This window comes from Cibotium barometz, chromosome 7, assembly GCF_041138505.1.
Source record: "Cibotium barometz isolate CiBa-2024 chromosome 7, ASM4113850v1, whole genome shotgun sequence".
NCBI lineage: Eukaryota > Viridiplantae > Streptophyta > Polypodiopsida > Cyatheales > Cibotiaceae > Cibotium > Cibotium barometz.
This window is the reverse complement of record NC_141052.1, coordinates 50,478,349-50,496,742: the sequence shown is the minus strand read 5'-3', so window position 1 is coordinate 50,496,742 and position 18,394 is coordinate 50,478,349. Positions and strand designations below refer to the sequence as shown.

At 43.5% G+C, this 18,394-nt stretch overlaps 2 protein-coding genes across 2 annotated transcripts in view; both read left to right on the top strand.

Annotated features, from left to right (window-relative positions):
• The window catches only part of LOC147637140 (RNA-binding S4 domain-containing protein), a 51,054-nt gene extending 35,071 nt beyond the window's left edge, over positions 1-15,983 (top strand). Inside the window, exons 6-10 of the mRNA XM_086800744.1 lie at positions 8,775-8,843; positions 12,132-12,196; positions 12,280-12,378; positions 12,498-12,597; positions 12,739-15,983. Of these exons, the coding sequence (XP_086656870.1) occupies positions 8,775-8,843; positions 12,132-12,196; positions 12,280-12,378; positions 12,498-12,597; positions 12,739-12,801 (396 nt within the window). The 3' untranslated portion in view covers positions 12,802-15,983. The remainder of the gene's footprint in view (positions 1-8,774; positions 8,844-12,131; positions 12,197-12,279; positions 12,379-12,497; positions 12,598-12,738) is intronic.
• Positions 12,828-15,983, top strand: LOC147637139 (uncharacterized). The gene has a single exon (XM_086800743.1). The coding sequence runs from the start codon at positions 14,304-14,306 to the stop codon at positions 15,621-15,623; it is 1,320 nt and encodes a 439-aa protein (XP_086656869.1). The 5' UTR covers positions 12,828-14,303; the 3' UTR covers positions 15,624-15,983.
• Positions 15,984-18,394: the final 2,411 nt, after the last annotated feature.

The window sequence follows — 18,394 nt, the reverse complement described above, 5'->3', positions numbered from 1 at the left end:
ACCTCACAGAACCTATCAGTCCTCCCCTGCTGACTCCCTGCTGTGATGACTGAAATCTGACTTAATTACCTCAGCTGACTCAGCCCTGAGTTAGATCTCAACACCCCAGTGTCCACTGACACCTCCAAAATCTCCAACCCCATGAGGATTCAACTCCACAGATCTAAGGCTGACAACAGTTGATTGTCTGCTGACCTTGGAAGTTTGGAACCCTTTTCCCCTTCAATTCTGCCAATCTGACTGTTGCTGACTGACTTAAAATGTGACAGTCAGATAAAAACCCTATATCACTTCCCTTCAACCCAAAAAAAAGATATCTACTCTTGTACACTCTCAGCCGACTCCTTCTGAGGCTGACTTGAAACATCTCTTAGCTGACCTAGACCACCATCTAGCCCACAACCTTTCAGATTGACTTCCGACTATGTTCAGATTGTCAACCCAGACGTCACATGCTTCAAACAAGACAAGATCAACTCTTTCATAGCATCAGCTGACTAAACCAAAGTTCAAACATACAGCTGACTCCAGCTATATGTTTGGTCGACCCAGACTTCACAGGCTTCAAACAAGACAAGATCAACTCTTTCATAGCATCAGCTGACTAAACCAAACATACAATTGACTCCAGTTACTTTGGAACATCCTGCTGACTCACAATTTGAGCCGACTGACTCAGACATGATCAAGCAAACCTCAGATCTTCACTCACACATGGATTCTTTCAACAATCTCAAAACCAAACAACAAAAAGTAGAGCATAATCAACTCATCCATCCAAACACATAAGGAGTCTCTTGCATATAGATGATAATTCAACGTGTCTCAACAACCTTGTGACATGGGGTTCAAACTGAAATAGAGAACACCAAGAAACCAAGGGATCCTCCACGAGATTAACCCAGCAAGCTCTACAAGCCTTTTTCTTCAATTCCACAAGAAACCAACATCAAAGGGATATGTGGCCACACTCTGCAGACTTCCACCATCAAACACAACAGAGAATTGTTGAGCAAAGCCTTGGGTTGGTCCAAGTTCTAACAGAGTTGCACTTGAGAGATCCTAGGGCACCAACCTCCAATGCGCCTCTCCTTGTCGACAACTCTCCATTCCTTATGCAACAGCCCCTTATTCCTAAGGTTCTAACCATACTCGATGATTTATTCTTATTCATGGGGTTTTGGGAGGCATATAAATTGGGCACAAAAAACCCCCATCATAGTTTGCAGAGCCCCTGTGGTTAGAGCATTCATGCTCAACCACTATTTTGTGGCAAAACCTTATTCAAACATTGCACGTAACTGCAACTCCTACTGGTTGATTCTCCACCTGGATCAAACGACATGTTCATGGCCATTTCATGCATCATATCTTCATCAACACAGCTTACAGCGCCTCCTTGACTACTCTGCAAGTCCAAGATACCACCTATAATCATTGATCTCACATCAAGCACTAATGGGCTCTTATAAAATCCCATGGAATCACCTTGCCTCAACATTCTGACTCAGCATATCAGAGGAGTCCATAGGAGCATCCAACACGTCAGCCACATCTTCACGAACATCATCATCAACCAAAGGCAGACTGTTACATGTGATCCTTAACATAGCAATCCTGGGACATGCATGCTGCCCATTCACCTGTACTTCTAGCTCAAGCTCCATGTCTGGCTTATTCTCACAGAAATCATTCATGTCCCAGTCCTTAGGCATACTTACCACCACATCATCTAAGAAGCCAAAAACAAGGTTATCTTGTACATCACTCTCCACAAGCTCTTTAGGTGCATCCTCCACCACTGCATTCTCAGCACTCTCCAAGCCAATGGTGTAAATACCAGGGTTCACAAGCCCCTCCAATGCATCATCTAGAATTTCCATCACTTCTTCGTCAACCTCTGGCTCATTTCCATGGATATAAGACCCCACACACATACCTTGTTGTGTCTTAGCAAGGCCCAACACCTCATGGGCATCATCAAAATCACCTTCCTGGCATACACAAGGAGCACATACCTGCTTGGTATCCATATGAAAATCCAAGATATCATCAAGCTCAGCATCAAACACATTATCAACACTTTGCACTGGGTCTACCACATTATTATCACACACAATCCTCTCCATCTCCTCTCCAACTTTCTCACATGACTCATGGTTACCACTTCCTGATGAACAATTTGACGACATTATTTGGCTCTCCATCTTCATGAGCATCTCTTCTTGCAGACCAACACTCGGCTCCTTTGGTCCTACTTCTGCACATAGTTGCATAGACAAGCCCAAAAGGTTTAGATTTGGCTCCAGCATGTGGACCTCTTCCCCATCATCCTTTGAACTTAGTTCCTCTGTTTCCGAATCCTCTGTAGAGCTGGTTTCCTCATCTTCTTCTTCTTCTGATGTACTACTCTCCTGAATCAGCTCCCTTCTCTTAGCCATATCATATCTAGTCTCCTCACAGGCTGGTCCAACCCCAAAATCAGATGTCCCCTCCACTAGTCTTGTCCTGCTCTCATTGCAATCAGCCATGGCCTCCCAGGAATTAGTGAGTATGCTTCTGACTTTGCTGGCATCACATGTACATGTAGCTCAGCTTCTTGTCCCAAAACAGTCGCCTACAGTTTCTTTACAATTCCTAAGCATCTGACCCTTGCATTGTTTGCCATTCATTCAGATGGTGCTCCAACCTTCAGTCTCAAAGCCTCCATTGTCAGCTGGGTCATCACACACACTTGAGCACCACCATCAATATATATACTTTTGGGACTCTGTGCTTATTCACCTAGGCATCTATAACTGGCAAATAATCTTTATCTCCTTTCACTTGCACTACATTAATCCGATCTCCCTTTTTCTCTTTCTTGGAGCCTCTTGTGCTGACCAACTTACTCCACGTCCTCCTAAGTTTGGGACACAATTGCAAGGGCTGGGGCCAAGTTAGATTAGGTCCCTTCTGCTGAAGATCTCTCATCAGGTCATATTCCTCCTTATGAACACCTAATGGAAAATCTTGCATGCCTATACGTCTCGTAGACCTGGTCTTCTTCTTACCCTCCTTAGGATGATCTTCCACGTGCTTTCCTTTCTTCCTCTTGGATGGTCCTAGCTCATCCTCTATCTCTGCACCTCTAGTTCTTTTATTGGCTAAAATGTCTGCTTCTTCATCCACTCCAATCAAGTTTACTTCTCCTTGTCTAGGTTCATTTCTTGGTTGTTGCTGAACCTGTGGCACCTATTGATTTGGCATCTCCTCCCCTCTCCTAGCATTCTGCCTTTCTTCTCTTCTAGGTGCCAAAGGATAAACATCACCTCCCATCCTCCTGGGGTATGGGCACTGAGGAGATTCTCAAACCATCCATGTCTCCTACCCTAGGGGCATTCCTATCTCCTTGCAATAGGTTCAAGTTCAGATTCTCCATTTGCTGAGTCAGATGATTGATACCTTGCATGAGTTGATCAGTAACCACTGGGACTATTGGAGCAACTCCTTTTACTCCTCTCCCCGGGCACGGCTGGCCTTTCTTCAGCCTGTACTTCCCTTTGCTTATGAGCCATACTCTGGAGCTTCCACTTCTTCTCTCTGGCAATTCTCAAGGCTTCTTTAAAAGTTTCTGGCCTCTTCAGCTCCACTTTCTTCCTGAGATCTAGATCTGCATGAAGGGATTGGATAAACTGAAGCAGAACAGGTGGGTGCTGAGGTGCTCCGTTCCTAGGGAAGTGTCCCATGTTCCCCACAGGTCTTCAAAACGATCCACAAACTTGTCAAATACATCAGATAGATTATGCTTTAAATTATGAATTTCCTACCATAGAGCATCTAGGGATTCACTCTGCTTGTAATGCTACACCAAAGCCACTTTAATGTCTTCATATGCCTGACCCTGATTTGGCTGGGCTCTCCATGCTTGCAACCACCTTTTAGCATCCCCCTTCAACAACATAGACATCAATGTCAACTTATCTTCATCCCTATCCTTACCAAAGGTGAAGGCTGCCAATTCCATCCCTACCAAAAACTCCTCTGGATCTTCACCATCATGACCATGAAACATATGATAGGTCATCATGGCAGCCATCTCCACAGCTGAAAACTTATCAGATCTGTAAACAGACTGAAGGGTGCTTTAGAGCCCTCCTCAGTGGGGGCACCAAAACAATGATGTGTCGGAGGAGACCTGCCTCTATAGCCCTTTCGAACACACCACCATAGGGAGGGCTCTCTCAAATAACACCACAACACCAGCACAAACACCAAATCAAGGTACCAATCCACTCAACTGATGTTCCTTGTCCTTCAGCTGACACAGTCGGACACTTGAATACTCTCTAAACCCCTCAAATTGATTGAGCTGACTCCTCTAGCTGTCCTCCCAAGTGATCTTCACTCTTAGATCCTCAGGTGACCTCCTTTGACCACCAGCTGACTAGAATAGCTCCTAGCTAACACTCAGGTGATCATGTTGCTGACTGAAAACTAAATCGGACAGCTACTGATGACCCTAGTCAGAATTAGTCCGCCAAGCTTCCTCAATGTTTCTCCAGCCTCTACTATCTTCAAAAACTTGCTTCAGAACCTCACAGAATCTATCAGCCCTCCCTCACTGACTCCTTGGTGACTGAAATCTGACTTAACTACCTCAGCTAACTCAGCCTTGAGTTAGATGTCAACACCCCAGTGTCCTTTGACACCTCCAAAACCTCAAACCCCACCAAGATTCAACTCCACAGATCCAAGGCTGACAGCAGAGCTGACTGTTTGCTGACCCTAGAGCTCTTTTCCCCTTCAATTCCGCCAATCTGACTGCTACTGACTGATTGAAAATATGATAGTCAGACATATCACGTCCCTTCAACCCAAAAAAAAAGATATCTATCCTTGTACACTCTCACCCGACTTCTTCTGATATTCAGTTGACCTTGGCTAACACCTTTCTGACCTGAAAAACAACCCTCAGCTGACCTAGACCACCATCCAGCTCACAACCTTTTAGATTGACTTCTGACTATGTTCAGATGGTCAGCCCAGACTTCACAAGCTTCAAACAAGACAAGATCAACTCTTTCATAGCATCAGCTGACTAAACCAAACATATAGCTGACTCTGGAAGATCCTGCTGACTCACAATTTGAGCTAACTGACTCAGACCTGATCAAGCAAACCTCATATCTTCACTCACACATGGATTCTTTCAACAATCTCAAAACCAGACAACAAAAAGGAGAGCATAATCAACTCATCCATCCAAACACGTAAGGAGTCTCTTGCATATAAATGATATTTTAGCATGTCTCAACAGCCCTGAGACATGGGGTTCAAACTGAAAGAGAGAACACCAAGAAACCAAGGGATCGCCCACGAGATTATCCCAGCAAGCTCTACAAGCCTTTTTCTTCAATTCCACAAGAACCAGCATCAAAGGGATCTGCAGCCACACTTTGCAGACTTCCACCATCAAACACATCAGAGAATTGTTGAGCAAGGCCTTGGGCTGGTCCAAGTTCTAACAGAGCTGCACTTGAGAGATCCTAGGGAACCAACCTCCTACAAAATCCTTTGTCATCCCTGCACCCCTGCTCTGGACAAATCCAAGTTTTCCCACACGAATTCCCGCCTCTTCTTCACAAAACAATGTGTAAAGCTTTTATAGCTTTATTAACATGATTAAGACTTAATTAATGAACATAAGACAAATACTGCAGGAAAGACTGAGTTGTTTGCATTGAGACAGGAGCCTTTCTTAAATAGAGGTCGAAAGGGTACAAGTGAAGAGACACATCCCTGGGAAGGGGTGTGGCTCTTGAATTAACGGTTATGTTCTTTGGACTTAGGGATGTGTCTTTTAATGAATAGACATGTCCTTTGATAGTGACCCATGTGTAAGGGTGTGACCCTTCACAGGTGTCCTTTCAGTTAATAAGGGATTAAGGAGTAATTAAGGAGAGATTAGGAGAGTTAGTCACAATCGTGACATTCCCTCCCACTTAAAATAAGACTCCGACTAAGAAGAGATGGTTGAATTCTCGAAGAAGTTCTGGATATTCCTAAAAGTCTTCATCACTTTGCCAAGTAGAGTCGGAATCATCAAGATCTCTCCATTTAATCAAAAATTCTGTAGTGAGTTTATGTCGTGTTTCTTTCTGTCTGACATCAAGAATTGTCTCTGGAATTAAGAGTATGTGTTCATCTTCAATTTTTGGAACATAATCCAAAATATCTAAAACTGGAAAATCACCATCCACAAACTTCTTGAGCCAAGAAATATGGAAAGTTGGATGAATTCTACCCCAAGAAGGTGGTAACTCCAACTTATAACTGAGAGATGAGTTCTTCTTAATAATACGAAAGGGTCCATTATATCTTGGGCGAAGCTTTGGGAAGACTGATTTCACTGTCTTGTATCGATGAGGGGCAATATATAATAATAATACCAAGTTTCCTTCTTGAAATTCAATGTGACGACGACGCTTATTAGCTGTGCGTTGATATTGCTCTTGGACGCTGACCATCTTATCCTTAATCTGTAATAGAATATCTTGCAGTTCCTGAATGAGGTGGTCTGCTAAAGCCACTTTATGCTGAAGAACAAAGTTGGCAGGAATAAGGGGAGTATGGCCATAAGCTGCTTGAAAAGGTGTCATTCCAATAGCTGAATGATAAGAATTATTATAAGCAAATTCCACCAAAGGTAAATATTCTTCCCATGAAGCTAATCGAGGCTGAACATAATGACGCAGCATTTCTTCCAGAATCTGATTAACTCGTTCCGTTTAGCAGAGCTAAAGAGTAAATTTGTACCAAGAGACTTGAATATCGAAGTCCAAAAATGTCCTGTAAACTTTGGAGCTTGATTAGAAACTATAGATTTTGGCAATCCATGAAGTTTGAAGATATGTTGTATGAACAGTACTGCAATATTTGAAGCCTGGGCTGCTTTCTTGCATGGAATGAAATGTGCCATTTTAGAAAATCTGTCAACCACCACAAGAATCTGCGTATTGCCTTTAGAAGAACGTGGCAATGAAGTGATAAAATCCAAACTAATACTTTCCCAGCGTTCATTAGGAACTGGAAGTGGTTGAAGAAGACCAGCTGGAACTTGTCTGCTAGCTTTCATACGTTGGCACGAGAGACACGCTGTAACAAACTTAATAACATCTTGCTTCATTTGAGGCCAATAGTATGTAGCTGTCAAAAGACGATGTATGCCTGGGTGTGCAGCATAAGTGACCTCGTGATGTTCTTTCACCAATACTCTTCGAACATGAGTATCATGAGGTACACAAATACGGTCCTGATAATATAATAAAAGTTTATGGTTTTTGTTTTTTTAAATGTGTTTGTACACGTGGCATTAAAGCCTTATAGTCTTGACCTTTGGTTGGGTTTATTAGGTGTGTTGGGTTTTTTTTTTAAAATAAAAAAAATCAGCAAAGCGATCTAGCGCTTCTCAACGGCGGCAGCCGACTGGAGGGATTTCCACGAAGAGGTGCGACTACTCATGGGAGGGGTGCCAGTTCATGAAGGGGTGCCGCCTGAAGAGGTAAGCCTCCTGATTGAAGGCTTTTTTTTTTGTTTGTTTTGTCTCCTTTATGCAAGAGTGTCCTGCATATGGCTGGCCCGAACTTAATCAGCAAAAATTGGGAGTTGGGGGCTGAATTTGATGGGGCATTCTCTCTTGCTCTTCCATTCAACACTTGCTACACCCAATTTTAAGGTTTGGGCGGGCTAATTTTTAGGGTTAGGGTTAGGACTGATTTCAGGGTTAGGGTTAGGGTTTGGGCATAACACAGGGTGGAAAAAAGTTTGCTCTGATACCACTGTAAAGCTTTTATAGCTTTATTAACATGATTAAGACTTAATTAATGAACATAAGACAAATACTGCAGGAAAGACTGAGTTGTTGCATTGAGACAGGGGCCTTTCTTAAATAGAGGCCGAAAGGGTACAAGTGAAGAGACATCCCTAGGAAGGGGTGTGGCTCTTGAATTAACGGTTATGTCCTTTGGACTTAGGGGTGTGTCTTTTAATGAATAGACATGTCCTTTGATAGTAGTGACCCATGTGTAAGGGTGTGACCCTTCACAGGTGTTCTTTCAGTCAATAAGGGATTAAGGAGTAATTAAGGAGAGATTAAGAGAGTTAGTCACAATCGTGACACAATCACCGTCGTTGCAACGAACTTCAACCCAAATAGACAAAACAGCAAAAACCCATCCAATAAGCTTCCACAGAGCTTCATCACAAATCCCCCCTCTCTTCTGGCTTTCTTGCCCTCTTCTCTCATCTGGCTCTAATGCGTCTCTCCTTGTCGACTACTCTCCATTCCTCACGCATACAGCAGTTAACTGGAGTGACAACAGTAGTTCTTTTTTAGAAGGTGGCTGGCCATGCAACAGGCCCTTATTCCTTAGGTTCTAACCATACTCTACGATTTATTCTTATTCCTAGGGTTTTGGGAGGCACATATATTGAGCACAAAAAAACCCATCAGCATGCTCTTCAAGAAGTTTGCCTCACTTTTGAGGGCTTCTTCCTTTGTACAGTGAAGCAAGAGCGTCAAAGAAGTATTTGGAATCTCATAAACAACCCTGTCTGAAAAGATAATATGCATACTTTTTACTTCGTGTTTCGTTTAATTTGACCAGTTCTTATTATGATATAGAATGTGACTTATTATGGTTTTTTGAAGGTATACATAACTGGTTTTGTAGCTGGCCTCCTTAGTCAAGCTGGTACACTGTTGTTAATATCTTTTAAATGTGCTGGTGCAGGGTGATGTTGGTGCACAGATACTCATTGTCCCTGATTTGGCAGACTACCTAGTAGCTACTCTGACACAGGCAAGCCCACTACACATTGCCAAAATGGATTGTGTCATGGAAGCTTTCATTTGTTTGGTTGACCATTTCTTTCACAAAGCATAAGTGCAGAAAAGAAATAGAACATGCAACAGAGTGGGGCTTAACATCTATACTTTTGGTCTAAGACTGTTTGGATCTTCCCTTTATGCGCATTAAAAATAAGCTTTCATTTGATTTGCCTGTTTATGCACATTTTAATATGACAGTATGTATTCACATAAATGATGGAATGCCTCGATGCCGAGGCACACAGACGAGACAACTTGCATCAAACACCATGGTAGTAGTGTCATTGCTTTCTTACTCTTCACACCCTTCGACATGCAGTTGCAACTTTTCTTTTGGACCTTTTGTACACGAATATAATCATAGATAATTGCATATTGAGATTGCTTGGTGAGCCATAGGATTACAACCACCACCTACACCTTCAAGTAAACAAAATGTTTAGGATGGACTTTAGAAAAGGTTTTATGCAATTTGATTAGAAAACCTCATCCAACTGAGCTGTTGATAAATCATTTCCTGCCATATGGGAAGTCTTCAAAGAAATTTTGAGGGAATTTTTGACAATGTGTTTTTTTGTGAAGAGCCCAACTGGCTGCTCACAGTCAAGGGTGTCCTGCAAAGAAGTGGTTTGATATGAAATGCCAAATTTCTCCACAAAATGTCAATTGCATCAATTCTAGACATGACTTTGAAGCATGTCAAGCGGCCACACGTGAATTCCACACTCGCTACAAGGAATGCTGATCAGTACGAAGTCCAACAAAGGATTTCCTGTGCACAAAAGGAGGCCAAAAAATATGGGAAATTTTGGCAAGAACACCAAGATGAAATCTTGGGAGAGTTCATACTCAAGGACATGTAGTATCCAGCATTACAAATACTTCACTCCAAAGTGGACGCAGGACAAATGCTTAAGTATCAGCAACTCATTACTTTACTTCAAAGTGGATGTAGGACAAATGCCAAAGTATGAGCAACTCATAGAAACTTTCTTCCTCTTCAACGTGGAAGCAAACTCAAGGGCATGTACCACTCTGTAGAACAAATGCCTAAGTATGAGCAACTCATAGAAAATCTCCTCCTTTTCACCCTGGAAGACATCCAAAGCTCTTGTTTTGTGAGGCAGCTGACTTGCAAGGTTTTAGCACGGAGATCCTCAAATGGATTGAATCAATAAGGTAACCATTGAGCCATCATGGTCAGCTCCATCATGGTGGAGCTCGTCATGGCTTGCAAACTTAGGAAGTGAGCAGACAAGAAGAACAAAGGAGCATTGAAGCAAGTAGGTCTTTGACTTGCACATAGCACTGTTGACATTTTGGTAACTCAATGATGCTCAAAGAGAGTACACTGAGATGTAACAGGCCTGCACATAACATTAGACCATCTGGTAGCTCTAAGCATGCTCATGGAAGAGAGTAGAATTACGACTAATGAGCTGTCAAAGTTGTCCAAGGCTGCAAGTGTTTGTATGTTGCATGCAACAGCCACCTGTCTCACATCCTGTACACATTGTACTTCAGTATCTATGATCTCAAAAAACTGTCTCCACCTCCTGTTCGGGAGCCTGTGTGTGTCTCTAAAGGATCTCCCGGATTGGGAGTTGTCGCATAGAGGACTTCTGGGGCCCATGGGGTGGTGGCATTGGTGAACTGCAGCTGATGTTCTCTATCCAGGGTGATCCCAGGGGGGTGTAGTGCCCTCGCTGTCTGTGTTTGCGGTCTAGTCTGCCTGGGGGGCTTCCCAGGACCTGGTAGGCTGTGGGGCAGTTACCTGGTGTTACCTGGTGCTGCTTTCCTGGACCATCGAGAAGAAACTTGTGATGGGGGGCTGTGAGGTATCGTGGGTGTGTGCTCTGGCCTCTCTGAGGAAAAAATCTGTGTATGCGTGTAGCTCCATTAGGAAGAGATCCAAACACTGCTGGTAAGGGAAGTTGATAAACCTTGGATACTGGGCCACGACCAAAAGGCAGTGAAATCTCCCCTGAATCTCATAGTGTGTTGGACACCGGCAGATGTAGTGCTCTCTGTCTCAGCCTTCAGAGTGCAAAGACTATATATCCTGTCCCAATGGCAATGCCCTATTCTCACCTTGTCTATGGGATGAAACTCAGATCTACCTAATCACAATCCCATAGCATGGGACATGTGCCTATGTAGGTATCCATGCCTCTGAATGAAGCCATCCTCTGTGACCCATAGAAAAAGGAAACATAAAAAAGCCAAAGGGAATAGGCTGCGTACTACCTAGGTCCTATATGTATGATGAGTATGGAGTAGTAAGGCTAGTGAAACCAGTGGAGCTCATCATGGATCTTCCTCCTTTGTGACGCCATACAAGGAGGCAGTGTCCGTTGTCTGGGGTGGTGCCGCTGTATGGTGCTGGAGTATATCCTGGATCTGGAGCTAATGAGAGGATGGATCGGATCTGAGGCAATGTCCATTGTCTGGGGTGGTGCCGCTATTGCTGGAGTATATCCTGGATCTGAAGCTAATGAGAGGATGGGTCGGATCTGAAAGTACAGGGGCATTTGGCTTTCTGAAGGGGCTCTGGGGGATCCTTGATAACTCCATGTGTACGAGGAGTCTCAAGTTTGGATCATTGAAAGATCATTAAACCATCCAAGGAAGCAACCCAAGTGGCAAAAGTATCCGGGAAATCTACTTGAGGTATCAAGGAAATTGCTTCAAGATTAAGGATATTTTGAAGTTAACACCAAAAGGCCTCCATAATACCAACTAGAGAGTATTTGTTATATGCTCAAGGATTCTATCAAGACTCTCCAACTGACCATCTGACTCCGGATGACATGGTCAAGCGTGTTTCCAATTCTTATACAACTGCTCTGTAAAGCGCCAGAGTTGAGCCAACTCATGGTTCTTTACTGTTGACTTTGTAGGCCATATTCGTCAATCGGTCCACAATGACCCAAATTGAATCATGGCCCCTACTCGTCTACAAGATCTGTTGAGATAATTTGCCACTTGTTCTTGCAGTGGATGCAGCATACTCCCAGGTCACTGGGCACACTTCTGCACATAATCATCTATAGAAGATTTCATGTGCAGCCAATAGAAATGATGGATCATGTCTTGTCATAACATTATGAGTGCATATGCTAAGTGCCTTAACGTTAATTTTAATGCAAAAAACTAGTTAAGTGATATGCTAACATCATTGAGGGTACAAAATTTTTCCAAGGAACAAGTGACTGAGTAAAGGTGATGTAACTTTAAAACTGGTGCTTGAAACTGGCAGGTTCGTAAGACTCCAGTGCTATGTAAAGTGACTCCATTGACAGATCTTCAATACCACCCTCCCAGGTTAGATATAGTGTGTCTCTCTCAAGAAAAGAATATTTACTGGCTTCCTGACTTTTAATTCACATATGATCCCCACTTTCCAGGGTTCAGGTCATCAAGTCTGTGGAAGCCTCTCTCAGGGTCGATGCATTGGCAAGTGCGGGGTTCAAGATGTCCCGTTCGAAGCTTGTCGATTTAATCAGGTTCTACTCTTGATGGTGCATGACCATGTTCTTTGAATGGATTCGCACAATTGTGGTGCACCCAAAATGTGATTGCTTTAATTTTGCACACAACTCACAAAAGCTCCTTTGAGATGCAGTGCTGGGGATGTCCGCGTAAATTGGAAAGAAGTTAGCAAAAATGGCTTCACCGTCAAGTCTGGAGACATTATTTCAGTACATCAAAAAGGCAGGCTGGAGGTAGGAGCATTTTCTATGTTTGGTTTCAGCTTGTGGTTCGCCTGTGCATGCCTGGAGTTACTGTGTGTTTGTGATTGTTTTACAAGGTTGGACTAGAATGTGGCTGAATTATTGATATTAACTGGGTGGCTGCGCGTGTAGATTGGGGAGATCAGTACAACTAAGAAAGGAAGATATGCTGTGGAGCTTCTCCGGTACTTGTGACTTGCAGTTGAATGTATCATACAGAAAGATGGAGGCTTTTGTTGCTATGACTTTCGGAAGAGCTTGTCGTGCCAATGGAGAAATTGCCAATGAAGAAATTGACAAGGCCTTGCTTAGAATATCACAAAATTTGAAGAGATTGGCAAGGCCTTTCTTGGAATATCACAAATTTTGTCATTCTCAAGAAACGAGGAGCAGGAACTAGCAACCTGGAAATGATCTATACGAGGGGGCACCCAAGGCCCTTATGATTTGGTTTGTAGGTTGGCGTCAATGAGAAGCCCCATTCTGGCCCTTTGCTCTCTCATGTAATTAATGCAAACTAAACAAAAAATAACAGATGCAAACTACTTGAGAATCTAGCTGTTTTAGGCTTTGAGAACATAACAGCCCCTCCCGCTTTTGAGGGTTTTCAACTCATCTTCTTCAACCCATTTTCATTTTGTGTGGAGAGTAGCAACCAGATTCTGGTCTATGTTTGTGTAAGCCCTGGTGTGTAGAGAGTAATCAGGATGGGGGAAAGAGCTTCCGGTAACTTAGTGGTTAGGATGGGGGGAGAGGGCATTTAGACAGGGAAGGATGAGCAAGAACCTCAAACATGGGTAAGAATTCATCACAACACTTTGTGCCGACAATAAACAGGGCGTTCTTAAGCAACCTGATTTTTTGGTTGAGTTGAAGGCGGCTTTCAGAGGAAGCACTGAAGCAGCAGGTGTTTGATGGGCTAGGTTAGTGTCAGTCTTCAGAGTCCAGACTGTCCGCACATCCTGGAACTCGCCAGTCCGGCCGCCCAAGTGTGAATAGAGCTTCACGTGGAGTGCAAGCTACACAAAGCTCTATAAAATAGGTGGGGGTAAAGGTGGCACGGAGGACGTGGCAGGGTGAACCATAAAAGCGAAAAAAAAGACACGTCTCTTCTGACTTGTCGATTCTCAAGAAATCCACGTAGGAAAAAGCATTAATTATCTTTATTAGTAGGCGAAGCTTCACGAGAAGCTGCGCTCTTGTCTTATGCTTTCTCTCTAGATGTTTCGTGAGCTCTTTCGACGGTGACCACATTTCTTAGCAGGAACACATCGCTCCTCGAGAATGCGCACGCATGCGCACACGCACGCGCTGCCCACATCACCATTTATCCTCCTCGTCATCATCATCGCTGTTCATATATATATCACCAGATAGTTCTTATCTTCCTGTGCGCACTTTTTGTCAACCATCGCCTGCTTTTTAATTGGCCTTTTCCAAAGTTTTGGGCGTTTTTCAACGCATACTAATTCCTTAGGTTGATTGGTTCCAGAATCACCCATCAAACCCTTATCAGGGAAAACCCTCATTGGGTTGTCACACTTGGGCGCTGAGAAAAGTAAGTCTTTATCAATCTGCAAAGCCACTTTCGAAAGTATCTATTGTTTTCCTTATCAAGGGTTTCAGCTGGCTTCCTTACCCTCCACTGCATCACCGCCACCTTCAGTTCATTTGGGCACCCCCATTTCCTCCTCAACATGACCATACGTAGGAGAAGGGCCTCCAAACCTAGGCCCCATGGTTGTTCCTCAGTTACAGAGATTCTGGCCTGGTGGGCTGACCAGAACGAACTCTCTCAAAAGCAGGAAAACAATGTTGCAATCAAGGTCAGAAAAGCTCCTGCCAAAGGCTCCAAGAAGGGTTGCATGAAGGGGAAAGGTGGCCCTGAGAATTCCCATTGCAAATATAGAGGTGTCAGGCAGAGGACCTGGGGCAAATGGGTTGCGGAGATCAGAGAGCCCAATCGGGGAGACAGGCTATGGCTTGGCACCTTCTCTACTGCCAGAGAAGCTGCGCTTGCTTATGACCAGGCAGCAAGAATCCTATATGGGTCCTGTTCTCGCCTCAATCTGCCTGAAGTTACCGACTGTATGATCCTCCCTCTCCCGTCCTTTTGCCATGAAAAGATTGAGAAAATGAGCAGATTGGCAAATGTGGAATGCCAGAATGTCTCTACTAGGCCTGTGTGTTCTGATATCTCTTCTTCATGCATAACCATTGGTAAAGATGAAGACACGGATGTATCAGAGATGAGACCTCTCTTGGGAAGGGAAGAAGTGTCTTCTGGACTGATTGTGAAGGAGGAGCCAGAAGAGAGCAAACCCTCTGTTGTCCCCTTGATCGAAGGCAATGGAAGAATGCCTTTGGTCAAAGCTGTGGATGGTAAATCCTGGGGTCCTACCGAAGCTCTGCCTGCTAACCATGGGACGGCTTCTAATGAAACAGTAGCCTCAAGCAGGACTTCCATAGCTCCAAAAGATGAATATAGAATGACTTGGAGTCAAACAGTGCCAGAGAGAAATGAGTGTGAACAGAAAATGGGCTGTCTGGATTTTGACCCAACTGTATCGCTGTGGGACTGTGATGGTGCCCAGCCGTTTTCATTAAACGGGGAATTGCAAGAGTCAGATTATTTTGATGCAGATGAAATGTTAAAGCTGTTGGGCGAATCTAGTGTGAGCGATGGCAGAGCAGACTTTGCAGAGAGGCTTTGGGAGGAGCTCCTTTTGCAACCAAGCTATCAAGCTGAGTGTCGTGGAAGAGATGGTATCTCTAATGTCTGTTTACCGAATGTCGCTGATACGCAAGAGTATGAAGATCAATTGGCATCATTCTCAAGGGTTGGTGATGAAATGAGCTTAGAAGCCTCTCATGTAGGTGCTCTAGCCAATGAAGATGCTGACTTGTATTTGTTTCCCCTGCATGAAATCCAAAGTGTGCAAAGCTTGTACCAAGGTGGCAACCAGTATAATGGACGGCTCCTGTCTCTTCCTGAGCTGCAGCCTGGGCTATACTGATGTTGGAGGCAAGGGTCTTTGACTTAGGCAGCTGGAGCTTTCGTCTACTGGAAGTCTTTGTTTATATGTCATGTGCAGGTTGTCGCTACAGAGTGGGCTGTGTGTGTGCCATGCTCATGTCATGATTCGCATAGCAGCACGGAAAGTAGAGAGCACAAAGTACTATGACTCAGCCCAGACGTGTGGTAAGAACATGGCACTTACTCAGTCTCGAACAAGTCACAGGTTTAAGATTTCACATCAATGACCATAATGACAGTAATGTTATGTGGGCTTCGTGATTATTACGAAGCAGCAGCTTGTCTAGCTGTGTAAAGATTTTTCAGAGAAAAAATATAGACTCATTGATATTCTAATGTTGTATGTGATGTGGAGCAGTGGAAAGAGCCCTACCTCGCCCTGAGTGCATGTGCATTGTGGGGTTTTGAGTACATATGCCTCTGTGAATAATTATGTTACTAACGATGCTTCTTATAAAGCCAACTTTAAAGAACTGGTCTACCGTGCCGACGATGTTACATGCGCACAGTGTGTGTGGACAAAAAGTTATATTTTTTATTCACTTGGTAAAGATCTTGTTATGCTTTTTGTTTGTTTCAACCTAGGTATAGGAAATTGCATCAAATTATAGTTCTTGCTATTGCTCTTTCAGTTTGAACAATTCACTTCAGAGCAGGAGGTTAATGGACGTGAAATCTTCATAAGGGCTTGGAGTCTTGACCAGGAATAGTGGAAGCATGGTGCCCTTGGGCTTGGCTTTATTGAGCACCAGGAATAGTTGAAGTGTAGTAGCTTGGTTTTGATGTTTTTTTTTTGAGCAGCACACTTCAATCCAAGCATCCAACCAGGAATAGTTGAAGTGTAGTAGAGCCTGGTTTTGATGTTTTTTTTTTTGAGCAGCACACTTCAATCCAAGCATCCAAGCAAGGAGAGTTAATAATTTTCCGTAGGAAAAAGATGCATATGGGGTCTCAACCTTTTCAAAGCCATAGATTTTATTTGTACCCCTGTTGTGAAAAGCCAATTCCAAGGACCAAAATTCAACCCAAGTGCCGCTCTAAAGCAAGAATGCTAGGATATCTCTTGCTAGCAAGCTGGTAGAAACAACCTATTAGTGGAATGAGCAGTCGGCAACATCTTAAGTTACAGTTCGAATGCAAAACGGATTTTTTCACAAGCTCAACCCTGGGATATAGAAAGTTAGATCCTGCACCGCATCTAAGTTTAATCCATGAGATGGTAGATCTGGTGCATTCCAATATCTTACCAGGGGGAGGAGACCGGCCAGGATTCTTGATCTTGGGAATCAGAGTATTGAGATTGACTGTTAGTCACGTATAGGTCTACCTCTATCACGATCTCAACAAAGCTATAATGTCAAATTAATTATCAGTTGTTGCGTAGTGTAGTACACATAGTTACACACCACCACTGATAGCATGTTGACTAATGACCAACCTACATCCTCTTTATTCTTGAAAGTTCGATTCTTGATAAGTTCTCTTTTACAAGGAAATTCTTAACTTTGTCCATGGTCAACCACTTCAAAAGCGATGAAATTGAACGTCGTTTTACTTGTCGGTACCACAACCGGCTTAGCAATTTTGGATGGTGATTATTCTAGTGTCAACATAATTACCAAGGGTTGCTGGGGGGCTTGCGGAGCCCCACTTGTGGTCAAGATTGTCGATGGGAGCACAACGAAACCTTTAGGTGGTGTCCTTCAAGATGCAAAGATTAATATTTTTGAGCTAAGCTTCCATCGTACATTTGTGGTCACGGATTTTCAGAGAAGAGGGTCATCATACACTAAGATTCTCAAAAGGCCTTACATGAGAGGGAAGATTGGTTTTCAATTGGGAAAGCAATTACATTCACATACACAAAGGTAACTAGTCCTTCAAAATAAACTTAAAGACATGGAAGATTCATCGGTATTCTCCCCAATGACTCTAATACAACCGCTCGAACCATGCCAATTGATATCTATAGAGCTAACAAGATGTTGGATGGTGAAGATGAGGACCAAGAAAATGAAATCATATCCCTTCCGCGAGAGAGGTAACTTTGGAGCTATACTCACTTTCAATGGTCATAACGTCGTCATCTTTGACAATTGTTCGTGTTGCATTTCCGCGTGATCTTCAAGGTTTTCTTCTTTTGGATCTTTGGATATGGTCCTTTAGCCTTTTGAGGGGATACTATAGCCTTTGAGGCTTGTGTCTCAAGCTATTTGGTTGCAAGCTTCAAGGTTGAAGCATGAGCTTCCTACTTCTTAGTAGCTTTGGATGTTTCCTTGGAAACAGCCCTCATCTTGGTTTGTAGCCTTGTGATGGCATTAAGGGGGACTATATGAATAAGTCTCCCTTGTACGTTTAATAAGTTGAGGCTCGTCGAAGTGGCTAATGCTTCTGTCACTAGGGTGATTTTCACTATGTTGGCACAATCCTTGAAAGCATGTTTGAATCCACACTTGTAACATGTTCGTGTTTACAGAATGACACAAGGGTTTAGCACTGGTTTCGGGAATGGAGTTGGGGTACTTGGTGCAATGGCTCTATGAGGGCACTTAGCAATACAGTGCGATGACTCTATGAGGACACTCAACAACACAGTGCAAGCCCTTGCAATGGAGACATAGGGGTGGCTTGCGAGACATGTTATATCTCTCGCTCTTTTTTTCACCATAGCTTCACAAGGAGGCATAGTTGATTGATGGGGGGAAAGGGGGGGGGGGGGTTCTGGATATCCATATGAATCGTAGTGTCCAT

Excerpts from the sequence above, each read along its gene's own strand:
- LOC147637139 (XM_086800743.1), top strand. The coding sequence starts at position 14,304 with ATGACCATACGTAGGAGAAGGGCCTCCAAACCTAGGCCCCATGGTTGT.